Source organism: Salvia hispanica, chromosome 3, assembly GCF_023119035.1.
Source record: "Salvia hispanica cultivar TCC Black 2014 chromosome 3, UniMelb_Shisp_WGS_1.0, whole genome shotgun sequence".
NCBI lineage: Eukaryota > Viridiplantae > Streptophyta > Magnoliopsida > Lamiales > Lamiaceae > Salvia > Salvia hispanica.
Window position 1 is genome coordinate 44,601,831 of NC_062967.1, and position 27,839 is coordinate 44,629,669.

Consider the following 27,839-nt stretch of genomic DNA (forward strand, 5'->3'; position numbering starts at 1 on the left):
CTTTTGCACATTACTATAAATTCCCTTTTACACATTACTATATTTATTTATGATACTTTTATACATTACTAATTATTTATTTATGATAATAGTAGCTCTTACACACACTCTGTTAACTTTCAATTTTGATTATTTAAAAAAAAAATTGTTGTTTATAACATTTGTATGATGGTCAAATAATTATAGCGATAAAATCAATAAATATTATTTTAATACAATAGTATTATTTATTAATATTATATTTTAAATTTAATTATAGATATGTGAAAAAAGGGACACATATGGTAGTTTATTAATACTCCATCTGTCCCAAGATAAGTGACCTACTTCTTTTGGGCACGGGATTTAAGGAATGGTATTTAAATAAGTTAAAGTGGAGAGAGTAAAGTATGAGAGAGGGAAAAGTAGAGGAGAGAAGAGATAATAAAGTAAGTGGAGAATAAAGTAAGAGAGATGACTTTTTGCTAAAAATGGAAATAGGTCATTTATAGTGGGACACCCCAAAAAGGAATACAAATCACTTATCTTGGGACGGAGGGAGTAGTAGTTTTGATTGTGTCAACTGCCGTTTTACTAACTTTACACTGTATATGTTTTTTCGATATCGAACTTTCTTTCAACGATATCATCACATATTACTCCCTCCGTCCCGCTTTAGCAGTTCCATTAATTTTTCTGCCATCTTTTTGTAAAAAATGATAAAAAATAGTTAAAGTGGAGAAATGGTAAAGTAAGAGAGACAATAATGTAGATAAGACTCTTCTCTATATTATTCTCTCTCTTAATTTACCATTTCTCCTCTTTAACTATTTTTTATCATTTTTACAGAAAGATGATAGAAAAGTCAATGGGACTGCTAAAGCGGGACAGAGGGAGTACTATTTTCTACGACTTTATCACTATTTCTTTTGATCTAATAATCATCTTTATATCGAATAATTATCGTGCTGCAAGATGAACTGCTTTCGATTATATTGATGTTGACGCCGAAAAATATCTAACAATAAATAGTGTTTTGGGCCTCCAGTACCAAATTTCTGGCTTCGTCTCTGCACACTATACCTATGTCGACCGTGAGAATTTGAATCCATCGTTTCGGCACCTCGAAATGGCGATTAATGGATGAGAAAAAACAAACCAAATATGTACTTTCAAAGAGGCGACGAATCTAAAATAATTGGAGCCCGTCGTAGGCCTAACTGCAGCCCGTAGTGACGAATTTCAGGAATCCTCTCAAAATTTGGAAGGAAATGGAATGAGTTGCTGCGCACAAATAGGGGTGATGGGTATGTGACTATGTGGTGACAATTTAAAAATTTAGAGGGTGATTTTTGTCCTTACTCAATAATAACTCGTGGCTCTGAAATAACTCAGAAATGCGTTCATTTTTTGCAAAGTGAACACATGCCCTCCGTGTTAAATTTATACTCCCTCCGTCCACTAAAAGTAGGGCATATTTGCTATTTTTAGTTTTCCACGAAAAATATGGCACATTCAAAAAAAGAAAAGTTTTCAACAACTCTTCTCTTACTCTTTTTCCTTCTCTTTTACTAATAATATGTACTCCTAATTGGAGTACTTTTTACCTTTCTCTCTTGCTTTACTAATTTTACATTAAAACCCGTGTCATACACAAAGTGCCCTATTTTTCGTGGACGGAGGAAGTATTTTAATATTTAACTTATTTTTTGCTTCAATAAAATAATAAACAAATCTTTCTAAAAATTAATAACTTACAATTTAAAATTTTCATTTAATATGTCTAGTATATATATTTGACACTCGGAAAAATTAGCTACTCCCTCAGTCCCACTTTAAGTAAATCATTTTTATTCCGAAACGGTATTTTATGTAGTGTAGTTTATTAGTTAAGTAGAGAGAATAAAGTAAAAGATGAAAAAAAGTAGAGAGAGTGATGTTTCAATTTTTAGAAAGAGTGAACTACACAAATAGTACTTCATCTTTCACTTTTGCACGAAAATGGTACCTGATCTTTGTTTTATATTGTTTTTGATACCTCGTGATAAAAATAACCTTAGGTACCAAATATGTGATTTTTGGGCTATGGAGGGTATTTTTGGAAATTTAAATTAAATGGTACTCCCTCTAACCCTCTGTAGTAGAAGTGTTTCTTTTCGGCACGAGATTTAAAAAATTTAGTTAAAAGTGAGTTGAGTGAAGGAAGAATAAAATAAGAAAGAAAAAAAAAGTAGAGAGATGAAGAGAGAATAAAGTAAGAGAGAAGAAAAGTTGGTGCTTTTTACCGAAATAGGAAATGACTCAGCTATAGTTGGACAACCAAAAAAGGAATACGACTCAGCTACAGAGGGGGGAGTACCAAACATGTAAATTTTTTTTGTCCTTTTCTTTTTTTCTTCGTTCTTTTTTCTTCTATAGTTCTATTTCTTCATCATTTTAGTTCTTTCATTTCTTCTTTCTTTTTAAGTGTGATATAACGAGCTCGAAATAATGGGCTATGTTTTCCGAAGCTAAAGATTGTTCGAAGTGAACCCTATTTAATTTATCTTTATTCTTCCATGACTAAGATATTTAAAAAAAAAAAAAAAACAAATGTCACGAAGGAGAATGATACACAACATGTTATTCTATAAATAAATGTTTGAATAATGATATTTAATATCTCAGAAGTTTTTCTTAAACCATGATCCACTGTTATCTATACATATATAAAAGGCGAGTTTTGGGACGTTTTGAATAATAATTTTATACGAGGGATGTAAATGCAATTGAGAAAAACTGAGGCGTTACTTATGTCTAACTCTTACTAATTCATGCGTTTATTAAGATATTTAGATTAGATTAGATTAGATTTAGTTTAATATAACAGTTACAAATGTTAATTTTCAAACGGTTATTAAATCACATAATAATAATAATAATAATAATAATAATAATAATAATAATAATAATAAACGTATGTAACTGCCATTTTAGTTTTGGAATTAATGCATGCAATTCAAATTGACGGTTATATCTTTAGATTGGCTGATTTTAATTATAAATGAATACAAGGTTCTGGAAGATGCTCCATTTTTTTACTATAAATAAATGACATTTGATCGCCTATAACACATTCATTATCTTTTTTCCATTCCATTCTTCACGTGACTCGGGTTTTAGGTATTCTTTCTATTCTTCATCAATATTATTTAACATGAAATTAGTTTATGCATGAAGTTATTTCTACATTTGTCTATTGATTTGTTTTGTACCCTCGATTCGCTTTATCAAATGTTTTGTGATTGATGCTTTTCTTAATTGTTTTGATCTATTGATATGTATTTGCTACCCTAAATTCAACACTTCATCACTTTATATGCTTATATTTTTTTTGTATTATATTATTGTATGTGAGGATTTTGATCTTAATCTGGTGTCTTTGATATATATTTATATATTATTTCTATAGCATAAATCTAGGTTCCTATCACATAATTTTCAATAGAAATAAAATTTAAAATTTTGATGTTTTTAGTTCTTACCAAAAGAAAAAAGATTGTCATCATGGAACCATTATACACATTGCTAATTGATCCTTTGATCAACATCCTTCCATAACCATTGCTAATGGAGTACTTTGTGTGTAAAGATTTACACATTTTATTGTAGATTTTAGAGATATTGTTCCACAAATTCATTTTCTGTTGTATACCGAGACTTACACCGAGTTGATTGATGAAGGATCATTCAAGAAATGTTTTAATGTTGAATATTAGGGGGAAAAGTTGAGGCTGTTGAGAAATTATTTGTTCTACAAATTCATTTTCTGGTGTCTACGGAGACACTCTTTATCAAGCAAGAGAGGGATTAGTTATAGACTATTGTTTTTCTTTGTTTACGCCTTTTCCCACTCCTTCGTTTGTTAAACTCATATGAAGGAAGCTATGTGTCTTGAATATTAATTGCTTGAAGTCAAGTGGAGAGGATGAGCTAATATTTTAAATTTTTTTGTTAAGTTGGTCATGCAATTATATTAACATGTATTTTTATAGATTAATATTAATAAATTGTTTATGTCAAAATGATACTCCGTAGCATTTTTCAAAAAATGATTTTGATCTATTGATACGTTTTTGTACGTTAATTTTAACAAATAATTTATTTTATTTTCTATTTTTGAATATGTATAATTATTTATACTATTATACAAATTAAAAGAATATACAATGTGTCGTGCATCGCACGGGTGAGAATAATTTGAATTGTATGATGGAAAAATATTTCGTCGTGCATCGCACGTGGGTAATACTAGTATCTAATAATGTTTAACTAATAATTCTTTTATGAAAATGAAATTGTGATACATTGAACCATACTTTACTTTTATTTTAAAATATTAAAAATATGTTAACTACAAATTGGGAATACCAATTAAATAAAGAAGAAATGAGTTAAGGAAGGGAGAGATATGAATTAGGGAAGAAGAGAAGGAAAATAGACAAGAATTTTATAATATCAGTTAGGTTCTTTTATCACGTATGTTCAAAAGTATCATCCATCGAAAAAATGTGAAAAAGTGTTTTTTGGAGGACTTTTTGGGGCGAAAAATATCACCAAGTATCAAAAATGTAATTTTTAGGTACGAAAAACGCTATAAAATAAATATTAGGTACTCCCTCCATCCCACTCAAGATAATCACATTCTTGGGTATCACGAGATTTTAGGAATTGTTGTTAGGTGGAATAAATTAGAGAGGAAAAAAGTAATTGAATATTTTAATGAGGAGAGAGAAGATTATTTCCAAAATTAGAAAGTGGTCATTTTGATTAGAACAAATAAAAAAGAAAAGGTATCCATCTTAAATGGGACGGAAAGAGTAGCAAAAACTAATAAAAGTAAAGATATAATGATGCCAATAAAAATATGTAGATAATCATTTGGAAATATTGATTGAAATTGGGCCAGAGTGGCAAAGCGATGGATATCTTCAATTTGCTAAGTTCAGATGGGATCACCAATTCGTGTGTGCAATGAATGATGAATAATGTATCAATATTTATGGAAAATAATACCAATATATTAGCTCTTTTTCTGGACAATTGGCAGAAAAACTCCACTTGTCACAAATATATAGGGTTACAAATTGTAACACTTAATTAATGATGTTAATCATGAAAAATATACTAACATAATCCTTTTTTTTATAAATATGTTGGAGTGCCAATTAATTATATTCAGAGAATAAATAATTATTCTTTAAATTTGTAAAACAAAAAAGATTAAAATAAAATTGAAGTGCTCCTGGTGGAAAATGTCATCCAATATATTAGAACGAAAACTTAGTATAAATAGATAATTTTGTTGGATAAACACAAATATACGTGATATATTTACATATTTATTGGCAGTATGGAATTCAATCGCCACTTGAGTTCTTCCTTCCTACATAAACCTATATGATCTTTTATTTCCATATACCCACTATAAATATGCGTTTGATAAGTTACACTATCATTCTTGAAACACAAACCCTCTTCCTATACAACCTTGAAGAATAGAGATGGAATTTGTATTATTATTATTGGTAGCATTACTGTTTCCCCTATATATAATCTTCCACAAAAGAATACAAAAAAGACCAAAACACCCTCTTCCACCAGGTCCGTCCGGCTACCCGATCATCGGTTGCTTACCGGAGATGGTGAGAAACAAGCCAACTTTCCGATGGATGCTCGACTACATGCAATGCCTCAGCACCGAGATCGCATGCTTTCGTCTCGGAAGCATCCACGTCATCACCATCAGCTCTCCCGAGCTTGCTCGAGAGTTTTTCAACGTGCAAGACTCTGTTTTCGCAGCAAGGCCGAGAAACATGACGGGTAGACTCACGAGTAATGGCTACTTGTCGGCTGTTCTTGCGCCCGGAGGCGATCAGTGGAAGAAAGTGAGGAGAGTCATTGTGTCGAAGGTGCTCAACTCATCTGTCCATCAATTTCTTCAAGGCAAGAGAGGCGAAGAAGCCGATCACCTTGTTCGATACGTTTACAACCAGTCCAAGACTGGTGTCGCCGTGAACGTGAGAGAGGCGGCGCGGCTTTACTGCGGCGGCGTGATTAGAAAGTTGGTGTTCGGGAAGAGGTTTTTTGGAGCCGGGACAGAGGCTGGTGGGCCCGGATTTGAAGAGAAGGAACACATGGATGCAGTGTGGATAATATTATCACACACATATGGATTTGCAATTGCTGATTATGTTCCATTTCTTGAGGTGTTTGATTTCGATGGTCATAAAAAAACTCATACCAATGCTATTAAGAATTTGAGAAAATATCAAGATCCTGAAATTAATAATAGGATTGAGATGTGGCGGAATGGTGTTAGAACTACTAAGGATGATATTCTTGATATTTTGATTAACCTCAAGGACTCTGACAATAATCCATTGTTGTCAGCAGAAGAGATCAAAGCCCAAGTTATTGTAAGTTATTAGTTCTATGTTTTAAAATTATGTTTTTCTTGGAAAAGGTATGGACCTATTATTTCTACTAAAATGGCATTTGATTTGAATATTTGATCGCAGGAAATGAGTATAGCTGCGATTGATAATCCATCGAATGTTGCTGAGTGGTGCTTGAGCGAGATGAGTCGTGAACCACATATTCTTAAGAGGGCCCTTGAAGAGCTAGACGATATTGTAGGTAAAAAGAGAGTCGTACAAGAATCGGATTTGCCTAAACTGAACTATATACAAGCTTGTGTTAAGGAGGCAATAAGGCTACATCCCGTGGCACCATTCAACCTTCCCCATGTAAGTGGATACTTCATACCAAAAGGAAGTCACATCCTACTAAGTCGTCTTGGCCTAGGACAGAACCCCAGAGTCTGGGACGACCCTCTTAAATTTAATCCCGATCGCCATATTACAAATGGGTCCTCGCAAGTGGTTCTCACTGATTCTCAGTTGAAAATGTGGACGTTTGGTGTTGGAAGGCGTGGTTGCCCAGCCATTTTGCTTGGTTCTACCATAATGACACTTCTTTTAGCCAGACTTATTCATAGTTTTAGTTGGACGTCACTTTCTACTACGCCCCTAATTCAAGACTCAAATGTATTTCCTTTCATGGCTGAACCATTGATGGCTTATGCGACTCCTAGATTGGAACCACAAGTTTATCAAAATGTAATATGAATATTTTGACGATATTCATTCATCATATGTATAAAGTCTCAATTAGATTTATGGAGTTTTAGGTCTAAAATCATATCCCAACTATAGAACTAAGACAAAAGACACATTAGCGCGCGCTTACCTTGAGCACCTCATTTAATGTAACTGGGTTAATTTTATAAATTATCCCTGAACTATAATGCTTTTTATTAAATTGATTATTGTACTTTAATTTATTTCAAATTTATCATTTGAAATTTTAATTTATTTTTTATTTAAATATACACCAATAATATTTTTTAGGATTAAAAACCATTCATTCAAATATTTGCTACATCATCTATTTATTCAACTCCACAACCACAATTCTTATTTTCCCTCCCATTTGATTTTGTGCTCTCTCTTTCTTCCTTAAAGAGTTTCTATCTCTAAGAATTACACATTAAAATTTGTGTTATTCATCAATGGATTTATTTTTACCTTTCTCTTTTATTTACCTTTCTCTTTCTCTTTCTCTTTCTCTTTCTCTCTTCTACTTTATCCATATTTTTATCACTTTTTTTTTTTATCATTTTCTCATTAAAATTTGTGTTATTCATCGATGGATTTATTTTTAGTAGATGGACAAGAGTATAGAAATGAGAATATATTAAACATTATACACAAAAATAGCTAGTCAGCGGTGAGAGAGAAAAAGAAAGAGAAATAGTGTGAGAATAAATGTAGTAGTATACACTTGTCCACTTTTCTTAAAGACGGTACCCTTGTCACTTTTTTATGTATTAGGAGTTGTGAGAAAATGTTGCAGGTGATTTTGATACGATCCTTGTTCTTGATTTGACGATGTGATATGGAATGAATGATGCTACAAACAATTGTGAAAAGTCATTCTATAAGTTGAATTAAAGAACTCAATAAATTGAAAATTTAAGAAAGAACTGATCAATAGAGATAAAACTCATAATATTATTAATTATTAAAGCTTGTGATCTCATGTTGTATTTGTTCTATAAACATAATGTGATTACTTTGTCTCCTACAAATGATGCAATAACTAACTATTTACTTTCAAAACCCTGTCCCTTTTTTTAAAATCATGAATCACAATAGATATAGCTATAAAACCTCAAAAAATCAAACCAAAACAGTTATATACCTAACAAAAGGTCACTGGTAATCTCATCAAGCAATCCATTCAGCATCTGTCTTTCCACATCTTTCACCACAGTTTCCATTTCAGGAAATATGGACATCATTCTGCTCCATTCAAAATCCCACATGCAGTTCACATCAGGATCCTCATTGTAAATGTCTTTGTTGAGCATTCTATGCAGTCCAGCTGCTACATCACTCTCATCACTCCCATTCATGCCATAGCTCTTCAGCAATTCCAAGTTCTTGCAGAGTTGCCTCACCAAATCATCCAATGACCTTATCTTTACGTTACTTACTCCAGTCTTCATGTATGGATTATTCATGAATTCATACCGCCTTGCTTTTCTCCTCATCACTTCATTCGCAGAGTCCAGCACGAGCTTCTTGCCTGACACTTCGTTTTCATGATCACCCGCGTGAAGGAAGCTGAGAGGTATGTTGAGCTTGAAGAGAGCCTCGGCTGTGCTAAGAAACATCTGGCTTTTTATCACTGTCTCCTTGAGTTGTTTTTCCGGTTCTGTCAGTTGCTCTTGTCTATTCGATTGTACGCACTCATGTTGAAGAAGATCTCGTTCAGTGCTCTCTTCACGGGTGTCTGCAAGGAAGATGTATGTGAAAATATTGACATTGTATGGGAAACTACTTTAGCTTGATAGCTTAGAAGCTTACCTAAGCTTTGAACACCTTCATTTTGTTCTTCTTCAACCTTAAGTGTACGAGGCTGTTCCTCCTCCTCGAGATCATCCAGTACAATCTGCAAAGCCAGTAAAGTGTTAAATAAGCTTTCCAGATGATAAACTTTAATTTAATCTGTTAGAAGTATAATGTGAGCTTACGTTGTTGAGGTTGAGTTTGTTCTGTCTCTTGTCAATTTGGGATTCATTTGCTACAGTGCTGTTTAATACGGTCGCCTGATCATCTTCAGTTTCTATCTTTACATCTGGCTTCACTGGTTCAGCGACCATTTCTGAAGCAGTGATGACTTCTTTTTCTTCTTTGACCTTGAGATCACTTGGTTCCTCTGTCTTTTTGGATGCGCGGCTTTTATTTTGCATCTGCTGTTTCAGACCTCTCAATATTTTGTCTGGTCTTTTTGCAGTACCAATAGAATTTCTTCTAGTCGCAAGTACTTCTATCTTTTCAGGAATCTCTCTTCTCTGAACTTTCTTGGTAACAGTTCTCTTCTGTGTGGATGAGGCCTCGAGTGGCTTCTCTTCTGCAAGCAGTCGACTGCTCCCCTCTTCTATACCGCTTTCAGTTTTAGATGAATCCTGACTTTGCCTTTGTGTCCGGGGGCTTTCTTGATTGATTGCGGTATTCTGTGAGTTATCAATTGTGAGGTCAGCATCTTGATGTCGTCTGTGAACAGAGTCTCTCACGGGAACTTTGGTTGATCTCCCATCACCAGGAGTGGATTTTTCGCGTGGTAATTTCTTCTGCTGATTCGTGGCTGCACTTCTCTTGGATTTTGAGGCGTGTATGTGCTCCACTTGTTGGACCTCATGGATTTTTGCCACCAAATTATGTTTCTGAAGTTGCTGTGGTTTGTAGTCGACAGAGTTCTTGTCTTGAGAGGGATCAGGCCTTTTAGCGATCTGTTCTTGAATTTTCGGAACATAATTATTTGCATTCCTCTTTTCTACTGAATTTGCACTTATCACTTGCTCAATCCTATTGCTTGTTTTGCCTTCTGCTTTCAGCATTGTGCTTTTCTGTGCCCTTTTGTCCTCTCCATGAGTTTGTTTCCTCGTGTTTTCTTTGAAGCTCGTGACTCCATCGACATGATTAGTGTGGCTTTGTTGTTTCTTTATCATGATGTTTGCTGGCTCCATGCTCACTGCTTGCATTTTCAAATCTTTACGCAGCTGGCTCCTCTCCGAGTTTACCATTTTAGAGGCGCCATCCTTTGTTTCATGGCTCTTTTCAGGTTTGATCTGTTGCTTGGGCTCTCTTCTTGGCAGCATCTTGTTGGTGCTAAGATCAGATCCATTGTTCCTAGTCTCTCTAGTCATGGGTTTTTTCTGCTTGCCACTTTCATTCGATACATTTTTCCCACCTATCGAGCCCTCCTTCAGAGGAACTTCTTCGAGCCCCATAAGTTTAGCTATCACATTTGAAATCCTTCCCTTCTCTGGTGTGGACTTTGATAAACTTAAGAGACTGTAATCCTCGACATAGCTATTAGACCTCGTATGAGGAACCAGCTGCGAGTTGGTGATAATAGATTGGTCGGACGTTTCATGCCTATATGGTAGAGCTAGCTGTTGCTGTCTTGTTCCACCCTGGACCGCTCGGGACTTCCCTGAGGTTCTATCAAAGGAGAATCTAGGCCGATCCAGCTTCCACTGCTCGACTCTTTTCCCATTGTCATCATCCTCATCCTCATCCTCTTCCCCATCCTCTCCCAGTAACTTTATACGGCCTTTCTTCTGTGAACTGTTCGTGAACTCTGAAGCGTCCTGTAAGCTCACAAGCATCCTCAGGGACTCTTCCAAATCAATTGCGCCTTTCAGCAGCTCTCTTCCAATTTCAATCGAGTTTCTGTCCAAGTTAAGGCCGTTGGAGCAGGCACTTAGAATCTGGTTTAGCTTGTGAACTCCTTTCGATATTTCATTGACATGGATGTTAGGAAACGAACCAGCTGAGGTATGATTGTAGAAGCCGGTAGTCTCCATTTTTCTCGAGTTTGGAGATCTTCGACCAAATCTGTTGAAGAAATTAACTAGTGGATTGCTGCTGGAGCCGCTAATGGTACTGAGATTTCCACTGTTTTCAAAGGCAAAAGCTATGGCCATCGACAGATCTCTGACTTGCTTAGAGCTTTGCCTGCCCTCGTAGACAATGATCTGGCTCGAAGTTTCTTTCGTGTTCACTGATCTGCTGCCTCTCGTTGTAGAACTAGCCTGCAGGAATGAATGATGTGATGATCAGACCACTGGTTTCGACTCATTGATAGTTGCATAAAAACGACATAAATACTTACGGAATCTAGGACATTCATTTGTCGAGCGCCCCTTGATGTCCCGCGTGTGGCTGTTGTTCACAGATTCATGAGACCTTAACGGTGAAAGGCTAACACTACAGCCATAGGAATTTACATACAAAATCACCTTAATCACTGTATTTGTGCCTCAAATTTTTGTGAAAATTATATCCTTTTCAATCACTGTTACACTTGCTTCTTTCTACTCACATTCTTGATTATATCTATGCAACATAGCTATTAGAGTTCTCTGTTCCTAACGTTGCCTCGAGAAGATGTTTATCGATTCGATCCGAATCCCCTAAATCTTGTCATGCAACTAGTGTTCCTTAGAGTTAAGTCACTAAATATGCATGAAAAATGACAAGCAATATTTTGTTGCATTGGAGAGGAAAAGTGTTCACCTCTAGATGTTTGGCTCGACTGTCGACTTGAGTGCTGAGTGGCGGCCATCCTTTCCTTGCGCTGGCGCAGATCATTCAGCAGTTTCTGCGCGAAATCTGGTTTCGTCGTCATGTTGCTCATTCTCACAAGCCTCCCAAAATTGATAAGTAAAAATAAAAAATACTAGTAATGATTTTGTTGGCCCTTGAAGAGAATTGTGAATGAAATTTTAGTGTTTCTGGGAATGAGTTGTAGCTATACTTAGGTGAGAAGGTTGCATCATGCTTGTTGAGATGTAATGTGGGAATCAAAATGAAGATTGAATATGTAGATATGTTTATTTATTTATATTATTAGTTGTTAAAGGTTGATGTAAACATAATGAGGGAGGGGAATTTGAGTTGCTCTTGGTGGAGAATTGGAATAATTTGCTTCCATTCCACTCCAAGCAATGGAGGGATGCAGCTTTAGGTTTTGACTTGTGGGTTAAGATTTCTTCTCAAAGTGACAATTACAGTTTGTTTGCTATACACAAACTCCTCTTCATATGTCTCATTTTACTTGTCTAGCTTTAAATTTACTTGAAAGAATGATTTCATTGATTTAAATGCCTTGCTTTCTAAAATCTAATAGTGTGGCGGCGTAAATATTTGATAAGCTAACTCAATCAAATAATTTGTAGAATTGGGATCATGGGGTTTTGAATATTTTGATCAATTACTAACTAGTAATCTTAAATTATGTTAGATTTGGAGATCAAATAAGATGAATGTGGATTATATTTTAAATTTAAAGAATTATTGAATAAACTTAAAGTTATTAATGTTAATTATTAGATATGTTAGTTAAAACTAACCTCTTTATCTCTTCTCAAAATCATCTAAAAAATATAAATTTATATAACTCTTTCGATTTAAATTATTTTTTCATAAAAAATATATCGAATTAATAAGGATCCTAATGAGATCCCAATGTATATGTTTGAATGATGATAAGATGATTAAATTTTTATAATTTTAATTTTAATTTTCGCAAACGTTGATAAATGCTCCATCCGTCCCTCTATAGTAGAGACATTTCTTTTTGGCACGAGATTTAAGAAAAATTATTTTAAATGAGTTAAGTATAAGGAGAATAAAGTAGAAAGGAAAAATGTAGAGAGATGAAGAGAGAGTTAAGTAAGAGAGAGTAAAGTATCATTTGCCAAAAAGGAAAATGACTCAGCTACAGTGGGACAATCCAAAAAGGAATACGACTCAGCTATAGAGGGACGGATGGAGTATATTTTATATTGATAAATGCATAAAAATTTCAATATAATGCAAATACAATATCAATAAAATTGTGTTGAAGTTTTCATAATGATATGTTGATATTTTTAATACAGTAACTATGTTGATATCAGAAAAATCTCGAAAAATTTCATGACATATTAGCGATTGAAACCACCCATATAAAACAAATTATTATACAGTTCATGAAAAATAATTTAAAAAATCAAGTACTAAAATTTTAGTTAATCAAAGATATGAAATGTATTCGGCCGGTGAATCGGTAGTAATATTCTCCCATGTGCCATTGTTCAAAGAAAAAAAATTGAATCCAGTGATAGATATTTGAGAAAATTTAAAAGATCATGCATAAAAAATTTAAAAGATCATGTATAAAATTTATATTTTACAAACTTGGGATACGTATTTCTCCGTTTCAAATAAGTCCTATTTTGTCATTTCTATTCATTTCATAATAAGAGTCTTTCTTTCAGTTTTACTATAAATAGTAAGTAAGTTTCAAATTTCACCAACTTATTACACTCATATTATATTATAAAACTAATATATGTAAGTATGACTCATCATCCACTGCATCGTCTGACCCTTCGTCTGCCACTGCAGGTGGCCACCCTAAGCGTCGCCCCAAATATGTCAGCACGCACCGGTATCCTAATTATCTCCAACAGCGGATAGCCTTTTCTAATAGTGCCACAGTATCTGAATTGTCAATTAATGAATTTGAAATAAATATTACTCACTCGATCAGTTAAAACTAAACATACTTTGTCATTTTGGACTGTGCTTATTTCAGGACACATTTGCATTTTTTCCATTTTTAATAATTAGATTGAGATACTTCACTAATTCATTATACGGAGTATTAAAATTTTATTAGTATAATATTAATATATTAAAATGAAATTCAAATTCTACTTACCTTTTCATTAATTAACTTTTATAAAGTTAAATAATTTTTTAAAATATATGGTGAATAAAATGCGTCTTTAATGATAGATAATTGATAAAAATACAAAAATTAAATAGTTTTGTAAACATATCAAAAGCATTTTAAGAATGAATAAAATTTATATATAAAAAAATCCCCTAAACTTATCAAAAACTTACCAAAAGTGACAAATAATAGAAGAAAATACTACACCATCCGTCCCGCTTAAGATGACACATTTTCATTTTTAGTTTGTCCCAACTAAGATGATACATTTCTTTTTCTTGGTATCTTTCCCTCTCCAATTAATAAATTCAACTACTTTTTCTCACTCCTATTAAAATATCCATTTTTCTTTATCTCTCTACTTTAATATTTACACCCACCTTCTTTCTCCAATTAAATACTTTAATCAATAACTTCTAAAATTCCGTGCCGGCTAAGCAATGTGTCATCTTAGCCGGGACGGAGGGAGTACTTTTTCTGAATCCTATGCGCACACTTGTCTCCCATTTTCTCCCTCCCTTTTCTCTCCCCTCAGCACCTCGACCCATTTGTGCCTCCTTTTTCTTTCTGCGCTGCGTCCCTTCTCTCTCCTTCCCCTCCCACCTCTTCAACTCTGTAACATGTGAGCATCTATTTTTACTAATTTTCTTCTCTTCACAAATCTTTCCTCAAAACCTTCGTTCCATTTGATACAATAGCAGAAATTAAGGAGTATTATTTTTAAAAATTAGTATATAAATTTGGGGTAAATTTTCTTGTTCATCTTTTTGTATGTTAAATTAGTGTGTAGGGAAGAGTATTAGGATTTGCAGAATGTTTAATGACTGGTACTTTGCTAAGCGTTTTGTTGCTTTTCATTTCTATCTTGGTGAAAGCTTAAATTGATAATTGTATTGGTTCTGGTGCCAGATTTTTGTGGGTATAGGGTTTAACATCAAATTTTGGTGATGTTTGTTAGTCTCGCGTTTATGTTGGTGACAATAGCATAAATTGATAATCATATTATTTGTGGTGCCAGATTTTTTAATGGATGACGAGTTATTTGGAGAGGTCTGTGGCCATTTACTGGGCCGTCATAGGCTGCTGTCTGTAGCTGCTGGAGATAGCTTTCTTTTGCTTCCATTGAATTTATCTCTCCATTATTGCGAGTGTCCTTCATGAGTCATGACGGTTGGGATTTACGGCTTATCGCTACCATAACCAGCCTGTGGTGCTCGTAATAATTCATGCTGCCATAATAATGAGAGCGAGGACTTGCCTTTTTTTTTCACAATTTTAATTAAAAGCAAATAAAAATGAATATTACTATCATTTTCTTGTAGCAAAAAGGTGATGTGGTCACCCCAGCCGCCACTACACCTCGGCCGACAGTTTGTGAGGGGGTTCAATCAGAGTATACAGCGGCCCGTTAAAGAGAAGGCCTTCAACCCACTGTCCTGACAGGAGCCCATCTCTCAAGGCCTCACACTTGTGCCTGAGAGATGGAAGCTCCCACACGCCAGTAGTGGGATTCGAACCCAGCTCCTTGTAGCAATATCTGCTCCCCCGAATGCAACTGCGCTAAGCCCCTGCAGGCATTACTATCATTTTCTTGTGTTATAGATAAATACCTTCTTTTTCTTTCAAGTCGGGCTTCTTCCCAAAAAAAATAAGCTCTTTTTCATTGCTAGTAATAACATTATTAAGGGTATTAATAGCGTTTCCCCAATTATTTCTTTTATTTAAAGGGTTACGAAACATGAATTTTTTTAGAGAAGATATGATAAAATAATCAGGGTGATTGGACATCTTGCATAATGTCATTAGAGCATTTTCGGTGGCGCCCCTCCCACTAGGACTTCCAATAGGACTTTCCACAAAAACTTCCTGTCACGTCATCACTAGGACTTCTCATTTTACTGTCACATCACTAGGACTCCCATGCACTAGGACTTCCCACTAGGACTTCCCGCAATAAAATTAAAATTCACAATTATTCTATTTATGGAATTAAAATTTCAACACGAATACGAACGGGGAAATGCGAATATTTCATTAAAAAAACATACATTATTCGGAAAAAAAAAATTACATAGTCAATAAAAAAAAGAAACCAACCACATCAACGTCCACCCCTCCGCATCCAAACCTCTTCGATGATATCCTCCTGAAGTCGAACATGGGCATCTCTTTGCCGCATGTCGGCAAATGCGCGCAACCGCTCAACCTCTCCATGAGGTACCCCCATGTTCACATTCGCGCTGGCCACACCGTGGCTTGGACCGGCACCCGTATCATCTTCGTTGGTCCACTGAGTTAGTTCGTCCCCTTCACTTTCGACAATCATGTTGTGCAAAATGATACATGCGTACATGATGTCGCCGATGTTGGGAATATACCACTGTCGTGCAGGACCCTTCACCATCCCCCATCGACTCTGGAGTATACCAAATGCCCGCTCAACATCCTTGCGCGCTGCCTCCTGACGGCTTGCAAAGTAGGACTTCTTTGGTCCGATCGCATGCTTGATCGTCTTCACAAAGACAGGCCAGTTGGGTATATCCCATCCGCCAAATAGTATCCCATATTGTGTTGGTTGCCGTTGGCGGCTTAAAGCGATGGCGGGACCAACGCCATTGCAGCTGATCGTTGAACAGGGGGCGACGATCGGAGGACGTTGAGGTCGTTGTTCGACCCGGCGACTCCAAAATAAGCATGCCATATCCACAACCGGTAGTCAGCTACAGCTTCAAGGATCATCGTGGGATGCTTGGCTTTGAAGCCGGAAGTGTGTATCCCCTTCCAGGCGGCGGGGCGGTTCTTCCACTCCCAATGCATACAATATATGCTGCCCAACATCCCAGGGAACCCGTGCACCGACCCGTGCATATTTACCAGCCGCTGGCAGTCATCGGGGCTCGGACTCCGAAGATAGTGACCTCCGAATATCGATCTAACGCCCGCGCAAAAATTCAGCAGACACTCGACGACTGAAGACTCGCCAATGTGGAGGTACTCGTCGAACATGTCGGTCGGGCCTCCGTATGCCAGTTGCCCGATTGCGGCAAGTGCACTTCTGTAAGGGCGTGTGTCCGGGTTTGCCAGCTGCATCCTCCCCGATCCTAAAAAACTCGTATCTTCTCTCTAAAGCACCCACGATATGCATAAACAGCGGACAATGCATCCTAAAACGTCGCCGGAATAAGACATCCCCAAAACGCGGCTGCGGAGCGAAGTAGTCCTGATACAACCGAATATGAGCAGCAATGTGGTCCCGGGGTACATGACGTCGGCGATGGATCGGCCGAGGTACCGCCGCCGCCGCCTGCTCCCGCCGCTGCTGCCTCTGCCGTAGCAATCGATCAATCGCCCCGTCCACAGCGAGATCCAATTCATTATCACTATCACTATCACTATCACTATCACTAGCACCTCCGCCACTACCACCCGCACGACTACTAGCCATTCTAGATATACTTGAAAATAGAGTTTAGAGAGAGAAACTTGTCAACACAAGTGGTGTGAATGAAATGAAGTTCAACAAGCCCTATTTATAGAGTTTTTTTTTTAAATAAAAAAATAAAAAAAAATATTAAAACTCGGAAGTCCGACCGGGACGTCCGACCCTCGCCACAGTGGCGGACGTCCGTCCGCCCGTGGGTCGGACGTCCGAGCCCATCCGACGGGCATATGAGATGGGTGTGTCCGCCCTTCTTCTTCACTACGGACGTCCGCGACGTCCTACCGCGACGTCCGTCATTGGAGATGCTCTTAGGATGATGACTTTTCCCATATCCTTTTCCCCAATTTTTTTTAGTTTCATCACATTCATTATAAAAAAAATAATTTAGTTCTAAGATACCATTTAAGGTTCTTAAGATCCCCCTCTTGGGGAGTTTTCCATAAGCTCACCCAAACTTTCAGCAAGAGCCCTTTTAGGGGTGCCTTCTGGTTGCGTAGTTGGTTTAATTGGTTCAAGATCAATCATTTTCCTTTTTGAGAATATTGATTCTACGAAGAAATCTAATTTATCCCACCATTTAATGAGAATTCTCTTTCCTAAATAAGGGACATGACACTAAGTAATCTTGAATTATTAATTGGAACATTTCTGACAATAATATCCCACTTAAGAATCCAAGGAACTTGATAGAGAGCTGCAAACATAAGCTCTTTGTATTTCATGGATTTGTTTACTACGCAGAAATCTAAAAGATTGACCTACGTTATCGAGAAGGATAATTGGATTTAATCCCCATTATGAGAACCCAAAAATAAACCACCGAGGGAGATTAGTGGTATCAAAATCTCTGAATTGAAGAAACCAACTATGCTTCATTTTTTTGTCTTCATAACTAGAAAATTCCCGACATGCTTCAGTATAATCAAAGTAGTTAAACCATGGTTTATCATAGGTTCTTTTTCCTTTTAATGGTTTTCGGAAACTATACAAGTCTCCTTTCCATTCTTTTGAGGTGATTACCTTTCTTATAAAGGCTTTAGAATATGCCCACTCGTTACCTGATGATAACTGAATCAAAATCTACTGATTTAGTAGATTGCAAATTTGTAGTGTAGCAAAATAACACTGAAAAATTATTTCGGGTGATGGAAAGGATCTGCTTAATTCCTTAGGTAAAATGTTGCAATTTCAATTGATGAAGGCTGAGAATATTTATTCTCAATTGGACAAATCCATTCGGTTGGTAAAGTCTAATCATACTAATGAATTCTTATATCCTTATATTCCGTTATCTACGGAATGGATTTGTCCAATTGAGAATAAATATTATCATCTTTCACCAATTGAAATTCCTACATTTTACCTAAGGGATTATGCAGATCCTTTCCATCACCCATAATTATTTCAATGTTATTTTGCTACACTACAAATTTGCAATCTACTAAATAAGTAGATTTTGATTCAGTTATCATATCAGGTAACAAGTAGGCATATTCTAAAATCTTTATAAAAAAGCTAATCACCTTGAAAAAATGGATCTGAGACATATAGTTTTGGAGAAACATCGAAAGAAAAAAGAACCTATGATAATCCATGGTTCAACTACTTTGATTATACCAAAGCATGGCCAGGAATTTTCTATTATGAAGACATGAAAATGAAGCATAGTTGGTTTCTTCAATTCAGAGATTTTGATACCACTAATCTCCCTCGGTGGTTTAATTTTTGGTTCTCATAATGGGGATTAAATCCAACTATCCTTCCCGATAACGTAGGTCAATCTTTTATGATTTCTGCGTAGTAAACAAATCCATGAAATACAAAGAGCTTATATTTGCAGGTCTCTATCAAGTTCCTTGAATTCTTAAGTGGGATATTATTGTCAGAAATGTTCCAATTAATAATTCAAGATCACTTATTGTCATGTCCCTTATTTAGGAAAGAGAATTCTCATTAAATGGTGGGATGAATTTGATTTCTTCGAAGAATCAATATTCTCAAAAAGGGGAATGATTGATTGATAAGGCTAATTTCATGCATCGGTTATATGTGAAAAACGTTATAATTTGCTGGGTCTAACACGTTTCCTAAGCCAGGTGTGTGAAGAAAAATCGCTAGATCGAGGAAATCTTTGAAGGAGATGGTCTAGCGAAGGAAAGGAACGAAGTGAGCAGGATTTAAAAGGAAAGAAGGCGTGACAGAGGAGTCAATAGCTTAGGGCAACAAAGTCTTATCTATACCTCGCTGGGCCCCACTCCAACGCCTATATATAGAAGAGCATGCAACGCACATCATATCACTTTTTCACTCTCTTCTTAGCTCACACACATTACACACACTTGGGAATGAGAGATCTGGGGTAGTCGGGTACGAAGGGTTATTTTCTTTAGAAGTTACGCGTTTGCAACAGCGTCCGAGTGTGGACGAAGATACAATTTCTCTTAATTTCAGTTGTTTTACTCGTTTTGTTGTCGAACTTCACTTTTGGGAGTCGACTTGGTTGTTGATGATACTTATTATCTTTTCGCTTTGGTTGATTTGTGTTTAGTAGTTGAATTTCAAGTTGATTTACGTAGATCTCTCTGCTGGAAGTTTATTTTTACAAGTATTAATCTATCTCTGTTTTATTTTGATATTGTGGTGTTTGATATGGGAATTTGGTGATAGATCTGTGGTTTATTGACTGTTTGGAGGTTGTTGTTCGAATCTGAAGTGATGAAGTGTTTCTGTTGGTTGGAGTTCGTGTTGGACGCTTGGATCCGAGTGGATTTAGCGTCTGAGGTTGGATTCGAGGCGAGAATAGGAAGTTGTTAGATGGATTTGAGTTTTCTTCTTGTTTTCTGTTTTGCTTCGTCTAGCGTCTGCAGATCTGTTCAGTTCTTCGTTGATTATGCATTGATTTGACTTGGAATTAGTTGCTCTGTTTTGATTTCGTTCACGTTGATTTTCTTATGAGTTTTACGCAATTTGGTTATAGAAGATGATGTCGCTGTTAGTTAGTACTAGAGTTAGTTATTTTGTCAGCTTTTCGTACGTACTCTGCTTTTTCAGTCATGGTCCCCACAGTCAGTTTGTTTCCTAGGTCTAGTAGTAAAGTAGTTTTCTTAGATCAAGTGTTGAGCAGTTAATTTCCTTTGCAACGTTCTCTTATAATTTCGCCTAGGTCTAGCTGTTAGCTTAGGAGTTTTAAAGATTCTCAAGTCAAGTTTAATTTGTTTTCCTCAACCCAAAAAAAAAAAATGCGTGGCAGCAGCCAACACCAAAAACACACCCAAATCTTTGAACATGAGTATTACGCATCCTTCTCTGTGGGATCGATCCCTACTTCCCTATACTAGGTTTAGTAAAGTGGTTGAGGGTTTTTGAAAGAGGTGCTCTGTGTGTCCGACGACGGGATTTCCTGCGACCAACGAGTTCCTAGACCGCGTGATCTAGTGGATTTGCTGGACCTAGGGAACCTGTAATTTTCTTTTGAACACACTGTGTAAACATACATACAAGTAAGACCTTTCATTGATCTTGAACAAATTAAACCAACTACCCAACCATAAGGAACCCCTAAAAGGGTTCTTGCTGAAATTTTGGCGAGCTTATTGAAAACTTCCCGAGAGATGATCTTAAGGACCTTAAAGGTATCTTAGAACTAAACTTTTTTCTGATGATGGATATGATGAAACTAAAAAAAATTCTAAAAATGATATTGGGGAAAGTCATCATTCTGATGATATTATGCAAGATGCCCAATCACCTTGATTATTTTATCAGATCTTCTCCAAAAACATTTCATGTTTCGTAACCCTTTAAATAAAAGAAATAATTAGAGAAACGATATTTATACACTTAATAATGTTATTACTAGTTATGAATAAGAACTTATTTTCTAGGAAGAAGCCCAACTTGAAAGAAGAAGAAGATGTTTATCTATAATATAAGAAAATGATAATATTCACTTTTGTTTGCTTTTACTTTAAAACGCAAAAAGAAGGCAAGTTCTCACACTCATTATGACAGCATGAATTATTGAAAGGAATCTTGCCAGCTTTAGTTGCAAGACAACTATTCTCACCATTTTTAAAAGGGTGAGATGATGAGAAGTATGACTCACTTTTTTCCTTCTTAACTAAATTGAACAATCGTTTGGAGTTCGTCTTTTGCCCTTTAAGGCACATTTCCCTTCTTGTGGAGGACACCCTTGAATTTACTACTACTGTCATGTGTTGTAAGTTGGACCTATTTAATGAATTAGGAAGTTATAATGCTAGCTAGGTCTTGTGGCCCTTTTTATAGCTTTAGCATCCAAGAATTTTAGCAATATGTATGTATCTCAACTTTTGTGCAGGGTTGCATGAAGAAAAAATATTGATGAAGTCTAGAATGTTTTATATTTTGCTTATGTACATGTCCCCAGCACCGAACCCCGACTCCCCTTATACGGCCGTTCTCTGACCTGCCTCCACCCCATGATGGGACTTGGTTTGAGATACATGTATGCTAAAAGAGCTGTCTTTCTCTCATTTTGATTAGATTTTTCTCGGAGTACAAATTTGATATCACAAAGTTGGAGCCTTGGGGTCCAAGGTGAGCAATTAATTTTTTGAAAAGTGTTAGCCATAAATATCTTAATGCATAGATACTTCATGGCAGAGTTTACTCATTGTAAGAGAATCTGATATAGCTTAAGAGCTATAGATGTTTAAAGAAAGTCTCTCTTTTACATGTCCTACTTATAGTTTGTTGTCATAGGCGGTTAATCCACCATCGTTGGCTTCTTTGTCATAGGTGATTACGTGGTTTTCCCTCGTACTGGAATGCATGCATTTTTTGGATGTGCTTTTCAAGGTGGTTGGGTCCGGCTCGTGATAGCTGATGCCTTCCTCCTCATCATGTACTATGGCTGGCATTACGGGCCATTGAAGCAATACGGATTGTGAGATGCATAAAGATTTTGCTAGCTTGGATTCTAGTCTTGACCCAAGCTTAGTGCTTGTCTATTCAAATTCATAAATTTTTAGCATTTCAATTCAATTCACTGTAAAACAATTTAATTCAATTTAATATAATGCAATTTCAGCTTTGTTTATATTGATTTAACTAATAATAATTTTAAAAAATATAATAAACTAAATTAATTTATTTATAATTCATTAAATAAAAAATATAGAAAAATATAGAAAAATTTAGAAACCAGAATTCCGAGCACCTAGGTATGTGCTTGGAAATTTCCGAGCACCTGAGTATGTGCTCGCATATATTCCAAAATCTGAAAATCATATAAGTGCTCGGAAATATTACGAGCACTTTAGTATGTGCTTGGCATTTTTCGAGCACAATCGGGTGCTCGGATGTCCGAGCACTCTAAGGTGCTTGTATAAAAATTCCGACGAAGCGAATACCGAGCACTCTCGGTGCTAGGAAAGTGCTCGGTATATCTCGATTTTCCGAGCATTTTGCTTTATATTTCCGAGCACCAAGTGCTCGGCAAAGCTTGTTTTTTTTGTAATGAACCCACTTTAGAAGTCCCGGTTGGAATATTCCATAATTGGTAAAAGGCCCCACATTCCACTCACTATTTTCAACTCACATTTTATTATAAAACTAATATATAAAAGTAGGACCCACATTCCACTATCTTTTTTCACCAACTTTTCTTTACATTTCTTAAAACCTGTGCCGAACTCAACCGGTATCCTAAAGTGGGACGAAGGGAGTATGATTTTTACAAAACGGGCGTTTGTGGGTTTGAGCAGGAAGTTTTTGTAAGAAAGTAACAAAATGACTACTCCAGATATAATGTGTAGAAATATTGTCATACGATATTACAAGTATTTTCTCGACAATGCAAATCCATCGGATTGAATCTAACTCCAGATCTAAAGTCAGTCCATTTTATAAAATGCTTCTTCAATATTTGAAAAGAAAAATGTCTTCAAGCAACCTTTCTTTAACATCCTACATCATCTCTAATCTGAAAGCACTTCTGCAACCGTCACTCCTCTAAATCCGGTGATGAGGTATCCCCCGTGGCTGTAACATACAGGGTAAGTTCAGTAACACAAATTCAAGATTATGCAAAATATGCATTTTGAAACGTTTAAACTATATGATGCATTATCACAGTGTAGATAGCATTGGCAGCAAACTGAGTTTAGTCCTTGCACACAAATGCACGATATCATTCAAGCATGAAACATGAAAGTCGAAGCGTTTAATTATTAGCTTCGACATTCTCTGTTAGGAAGCTGGAAAGATCAATCGACAGATTCACAAAAAATGCACAAGAAAAATCAGCTTCTTGAAACCATCTCATTGTTAATCAAATTGATGTTTTGGTGTGTTTCATTTAGGGGAAAGAGAGAAGCAATACCTGCATTTGTCGGACAAGCTTGCTCCTTTCTGTGATTTTCCATGCATTGCTGGAGATACTTAAACGTCTCGATGTCACAAGGGATTGTGAGGCCGCCGCTGTGATCGAATCCAAACTCCTCCTCAACCTTCTCCAGCAAGACCTTAAACAAGGGATCACCAAGATAGCTAGTGGGGATGATAAACCTGCGAAGCTCCGGCCCCACATATACAGCAAGATAGCCTTTGGGAACGTCGCTAGGCATCTCTAAGCTATGGCTGCTCTCATCGTCCGAGTCGTACTGTAGGTTTGAGTTTCTCAACCTCAAGCTGATCTCAGGCGAGATGGCTGCACAGGCGCCTCCTTTGGACGCTGTCGTCGTGCAGTTCTTGGGCGTCAGAGCCACGAGCTGCCATTTTTTAAGGAACGCCTTGAACCTAACAATTTGCCCGATGCTCGTGATCTTGCTTTCTCCATTGTCATCCATTCTGCTTAAGCGTTAACCGGAACGCCAAACGCGGATATTTTTTAGGCCTTCTTCAACTCCTCCTCTGGCAAGAAGAGTTCACCTCATCAGATCATGCTTCAAAAAGAAAAACAGACTATCACACTCTTTTGAGTGATAAGCAACATCTAGGAACACTTTTAATCTAGAGAAGCACCTCATCCCCTAAAATTACTTTTCAGAATTGATCAATTTTAGTGATTTCATACACTAATTAATCGTGATTAACAATGATTTGATGTGTGTATAATTAGGGCACAGCTCTTCTCTATTAAACAAAGGAAAACAGCATAATCAGATCCACAGTTTAAGCATTTCTTCATACATCTAACATACTCATTTGAAATCAGATATCATCAATTACACACGAAATCAAACAACATAACACTTCAATAGATCGATTTGTTCACAAATATCAAAATTATGACACATCAATTGCCTCATTTCAATCGAATAACAAAAAACGAAATCCGTGCATTCAATTTTTCATCGATGAATCGCATGAGGGAACAGAAAACATATGAAAAAACATGCAAAATTGGGAAATATGGAAAGGTGGCGGTGAAGCGGTGGGAATACCAAATGGTGGTGGCAGAGACACGGCGGCGGAAGGTGACGATAAGGCGGCAACAACGAATCGAAGCGGTAAAAGAATTGATGAAATGGTAAAAATGATGGAGGAGTTTGTGCTGGACAAAATATAGATCTAAATATGGGAGCTTCTTTTCCTATGGTTCACCTTCTTTCCTTTTTGCTTTTTCAGTTGAAAAACACTGAAATCTTACCATATCTAACAACGTTATTATTTAACTTATTTTATTCGTATACCATAAATTCCTAAAAAATATTCTCCTTTTATTATTTTGGTCAATATATTCTTCTTTTGTCATTTTAGTTAATATACCAAATTAATTTAATACTCATTAATTTAATACTGTCTTCATCCCATATAAATATACTCAATGGATATATTACGAAAATTAAGACAAAATTGGTAAAGAGAGAAGAGAAAAATGGTAGTTAAAATAATGTTAGTGGATAGTGAGACCTACACTATTAAATTGATATAATTTTCCAAAAATAGAATACATATATTTTTGTGGGACGGACGAAAATGAAAAGTGCACATATTTTTATAAGATGGAGGGAGTATATAGTACTCCCTCCGTTCCATAGTAATAGAGGCATTCCATTTTGCACACTCATTTTGAAAAAATAATTATAAATAGTTAAAGTGGAGAAAAAATAAAGTAAGAGAAAGAATAATGTAGAGAAGAGTCTTATTTATAATATTAATACTCTTTTACTTTACTTTTTCTCCATTTTAACTATTTATAATTATTTTTTCAAAAATAAGTGCGCAAAATGAAATGTCTCTATTACTATGGAACGGAGGGAGTATTTGGTTGGGCATAGATTTTAATTTATAATTGACAAAGTAAAAGAACTGTAGAGAAAGGATAATAGAAAACTATTAATGGAGAGTGGGGTTTACATTATTAATTATTAATAATTAAAAATTTACAATTTTTAGAAATAGACTAAAAAGAAAATGCTAGTACATACTTTCCAGGGAAGTTTATAAAAAAAAATTCACTTAAATATTTTACTACACTATTTTAACTATTGTTTCTCTATTTCTAAACTTCATCAACTTTACATTAAAAATTAAGTGCACGAACTAACTACTCTTGCTTTTGTCGTTGCCAAACTTATATGAGTACAATCTTTTCTTTATATTCATGTTATCATGTATATGCAATTTGCAGGAGATTTAGTCATATACAATACACATATTGGCATGTTTTGAAAGGGCAAGATTTACGATAAATAATTACACAAAACGATTAAAATAAAATAATACATAAAATAGGAGTACATTTTAAAGCAATGTTTTATTTTTAAAGTTATGCATAATAAAATAAAAAAAGTAACACGTTATATCACAACTAACGTAGCAATTTGTACTACGTAAAAATTTTGACTAATATAGCCATAAACAAAAAGTAAACATGCAAACTATACTTAGAAACAGATTGAATTTTCAGATTCATACCAAAAAATTAAAAATATAATAAAATAAAAATAATATGAAAACTACCTAATATAAAAAATAGAAATCAAATCCATACCAATCCATTCAGAATATAATTCAGATAAAAGTACAGTACAACTAAAATACAACCTATTTGTAACAAAAAAAAAATAGAAAGAAAAAAATAATAATACTGGGTTTCAATAAATGTAATAGAAATTGTGAAAAAGTTAATGGACGTGGCTCTCACTTTTATACGTTACTTTTATAATAAAATGTGACAAATTAAAGGTGACAAATTATTAGGAACGAATGAAAATGGAAATAAGTCACAAATTATAAAGAATGGAGGAAGTATATGAAAGATAGAAAGAAAATAAAATAAATACATAATATATGCAAAAGAAGAAAGAAAAATAACTACTAATATAAAGAAAGAAGAATGAAAAATAAAAAACAATATAATATATACAAAAAGACAAAAAAAAATACTCCACGTAATATATAACAATAGAATAGGATATTATAAATAAAAAAAATTAAAAAAATTAAAAAAAAAAAAAAAAAAAAAAAAAAACATCTAGGTAGATTTGAACTTGGGTTGTCGCTACGAGAGTGGTCACCATTACCATCGGACCGCAAATGATTTTACCAAATAATAATCTCAATTTTAGTATAAGGATACATTCATTCAGTCCCCATAAAATATTCTTTAGAATAACACGGGTTTTGAACTTATAACTAATGAAACACTAAGAAAAAATATCAAAAGATCCAGTTTAATCAATGAACCCAACTCAAGCCCATTTCATTTCAATGGGTCAGTAGACAACTCTAGTCAAAAGTCAAACCCCAGTTGCAATGATTTCTTTAGTAACCTCTTTTAGCACCTTATCATGAAGATTTAAGATTATCACATCATTTCTTGCTTATTGGCCGCCCCTTTTTCATGTGGACCATCCATGGCCTTTGGATCCATCCCCAGAGCGTCAACGAGTCTTGATTGAACAAATAGAGCCTTCATTTTGATCCTTCATAATGCGGGAAAAGAAATTTCATTCAACTTTTCGACATCGAATCTTGTTATTGCCATACTTCGCTTCCTACAGACGACGCCAATTGTTGAGAATAAGCATGACAATCAAAACGAACAACAACTATGTGGTTCGATCTCTAGCTACGCCCACATATAAATGATTGAAAATATATTTGTAGGGAGGCCCTTGTACACTCAATATCATTTCCATCATATTTGCAGGGAGGCCCTTGTACATTCAATATTTGCATGACAGTCTACCGATCCCACACTCTCATAACTATTTGTCTATTTCTTATGCTTCATTCACAAAAATTTGCTTATAGTTTTCTTGGCATTCGATAATATTAATACATCATAATCAGATAGTAGTTTCTATACCACCAATGGTTACATTTTAATCAAAAAAACAGTTGCAGAACATTTGTTGGAAGTGACACAATTAATGGAGTATAGAAAATTTAATTGGCATTTTTAATGCACAAGATTCGTTAATATAAATATTTCCAAAAGTTAATATGCACCCATTCTCAGATTCATGAATCCCAATTCACAAAAATGAGCAAACTTTTGGAGAAGAAATGCACAAAATTATTGACAATT

General features: G+C 35.3%; 3 protein-coding genes across 4 annotated transcripts; 1 reads left to right on the forward strand and 2 right to left on the reverse strand.

Moving 5' to 3' along the window:
- Positions 1-4,939: 4,939 nt before the first annotated feature.
- LOC125210289 (tryptophan N-monooxygenase CYP79A68-like) lies at positions 4,940-7,148 on the forward strand. The gene is made up of 3 exons (XM_048109844.1): positions 4,940-4,983; positions 5,516-6,437; positions 6,540-7,148. The coding sequence occupies exons 1-3, from the start codon at positions 4,940-4,942 to the stop codon at positions 7,146-7,148; spliced, it is 1,575 nt and encodes a 524-aa protein (XP_047965801.1).
- A 1,022-nt stretch (positions 7,149-8,170) lies between these two features.
- On the reverse strand, positions 8,171-11,934 carry LOC125211961. Its single transcript, XM_048111937.1, has 5 exons — positions 11,670-11,934; positions 11,266-11,315; positions 9,119-11,185; positions 8,952-9,036; positions 8,171-8,877 (listed from the first exon to the last, which is right to left on the reverse strand). Exons 1-5 carry the CDS (start codon positions 11,788-11,790, stop codon positions 8,276-8,278), a joined length of 2,925 nt encoding a protein of 974 aa, XP_047967894.1. The 5' UTR covers positions 11,791-11,934; the 3' UTR covers positions 8,171-8,275.
- Positions 11,935-23,082: 11,148 nt separating this feature from the next.
- Positions 23,083-24,925, reverse strand: LOC125215779 (auxin-responsive protein SAUR36-like). 2 transcript variants are annotated; one of them, XM_048117321.1, is made up of 3 exons: positions 24,745-24,925; positions 23,682-24,243; positions 23,083-23,341 (listed from the first exon to the last, which is right to left on the reverse strand). In XM_048117321.1, exons 2-3 carry the CDS (start codon positions 24,145-24,147, stop codon positions 23,304-23,306), a joined length of 504 nt encoding a protein of 167 aa, XP_047973278.1. In that variant the 5' UTR covers positions 24,148-24,243; positions 24,745-24,925; the 3' UTR covers positions 23,083-23,303. The 2 variants fall into 2 exon arrangements, with proteins under 2 accessions (XP_047973278.1, XP_047973277.1); XM_048117320.1 differs by having other exon boundaries at positions 23,682-24,211; positions 24,745-24,924.
- Positions 24,926-27,839: the final 2,914 nt, after the last annotated feature.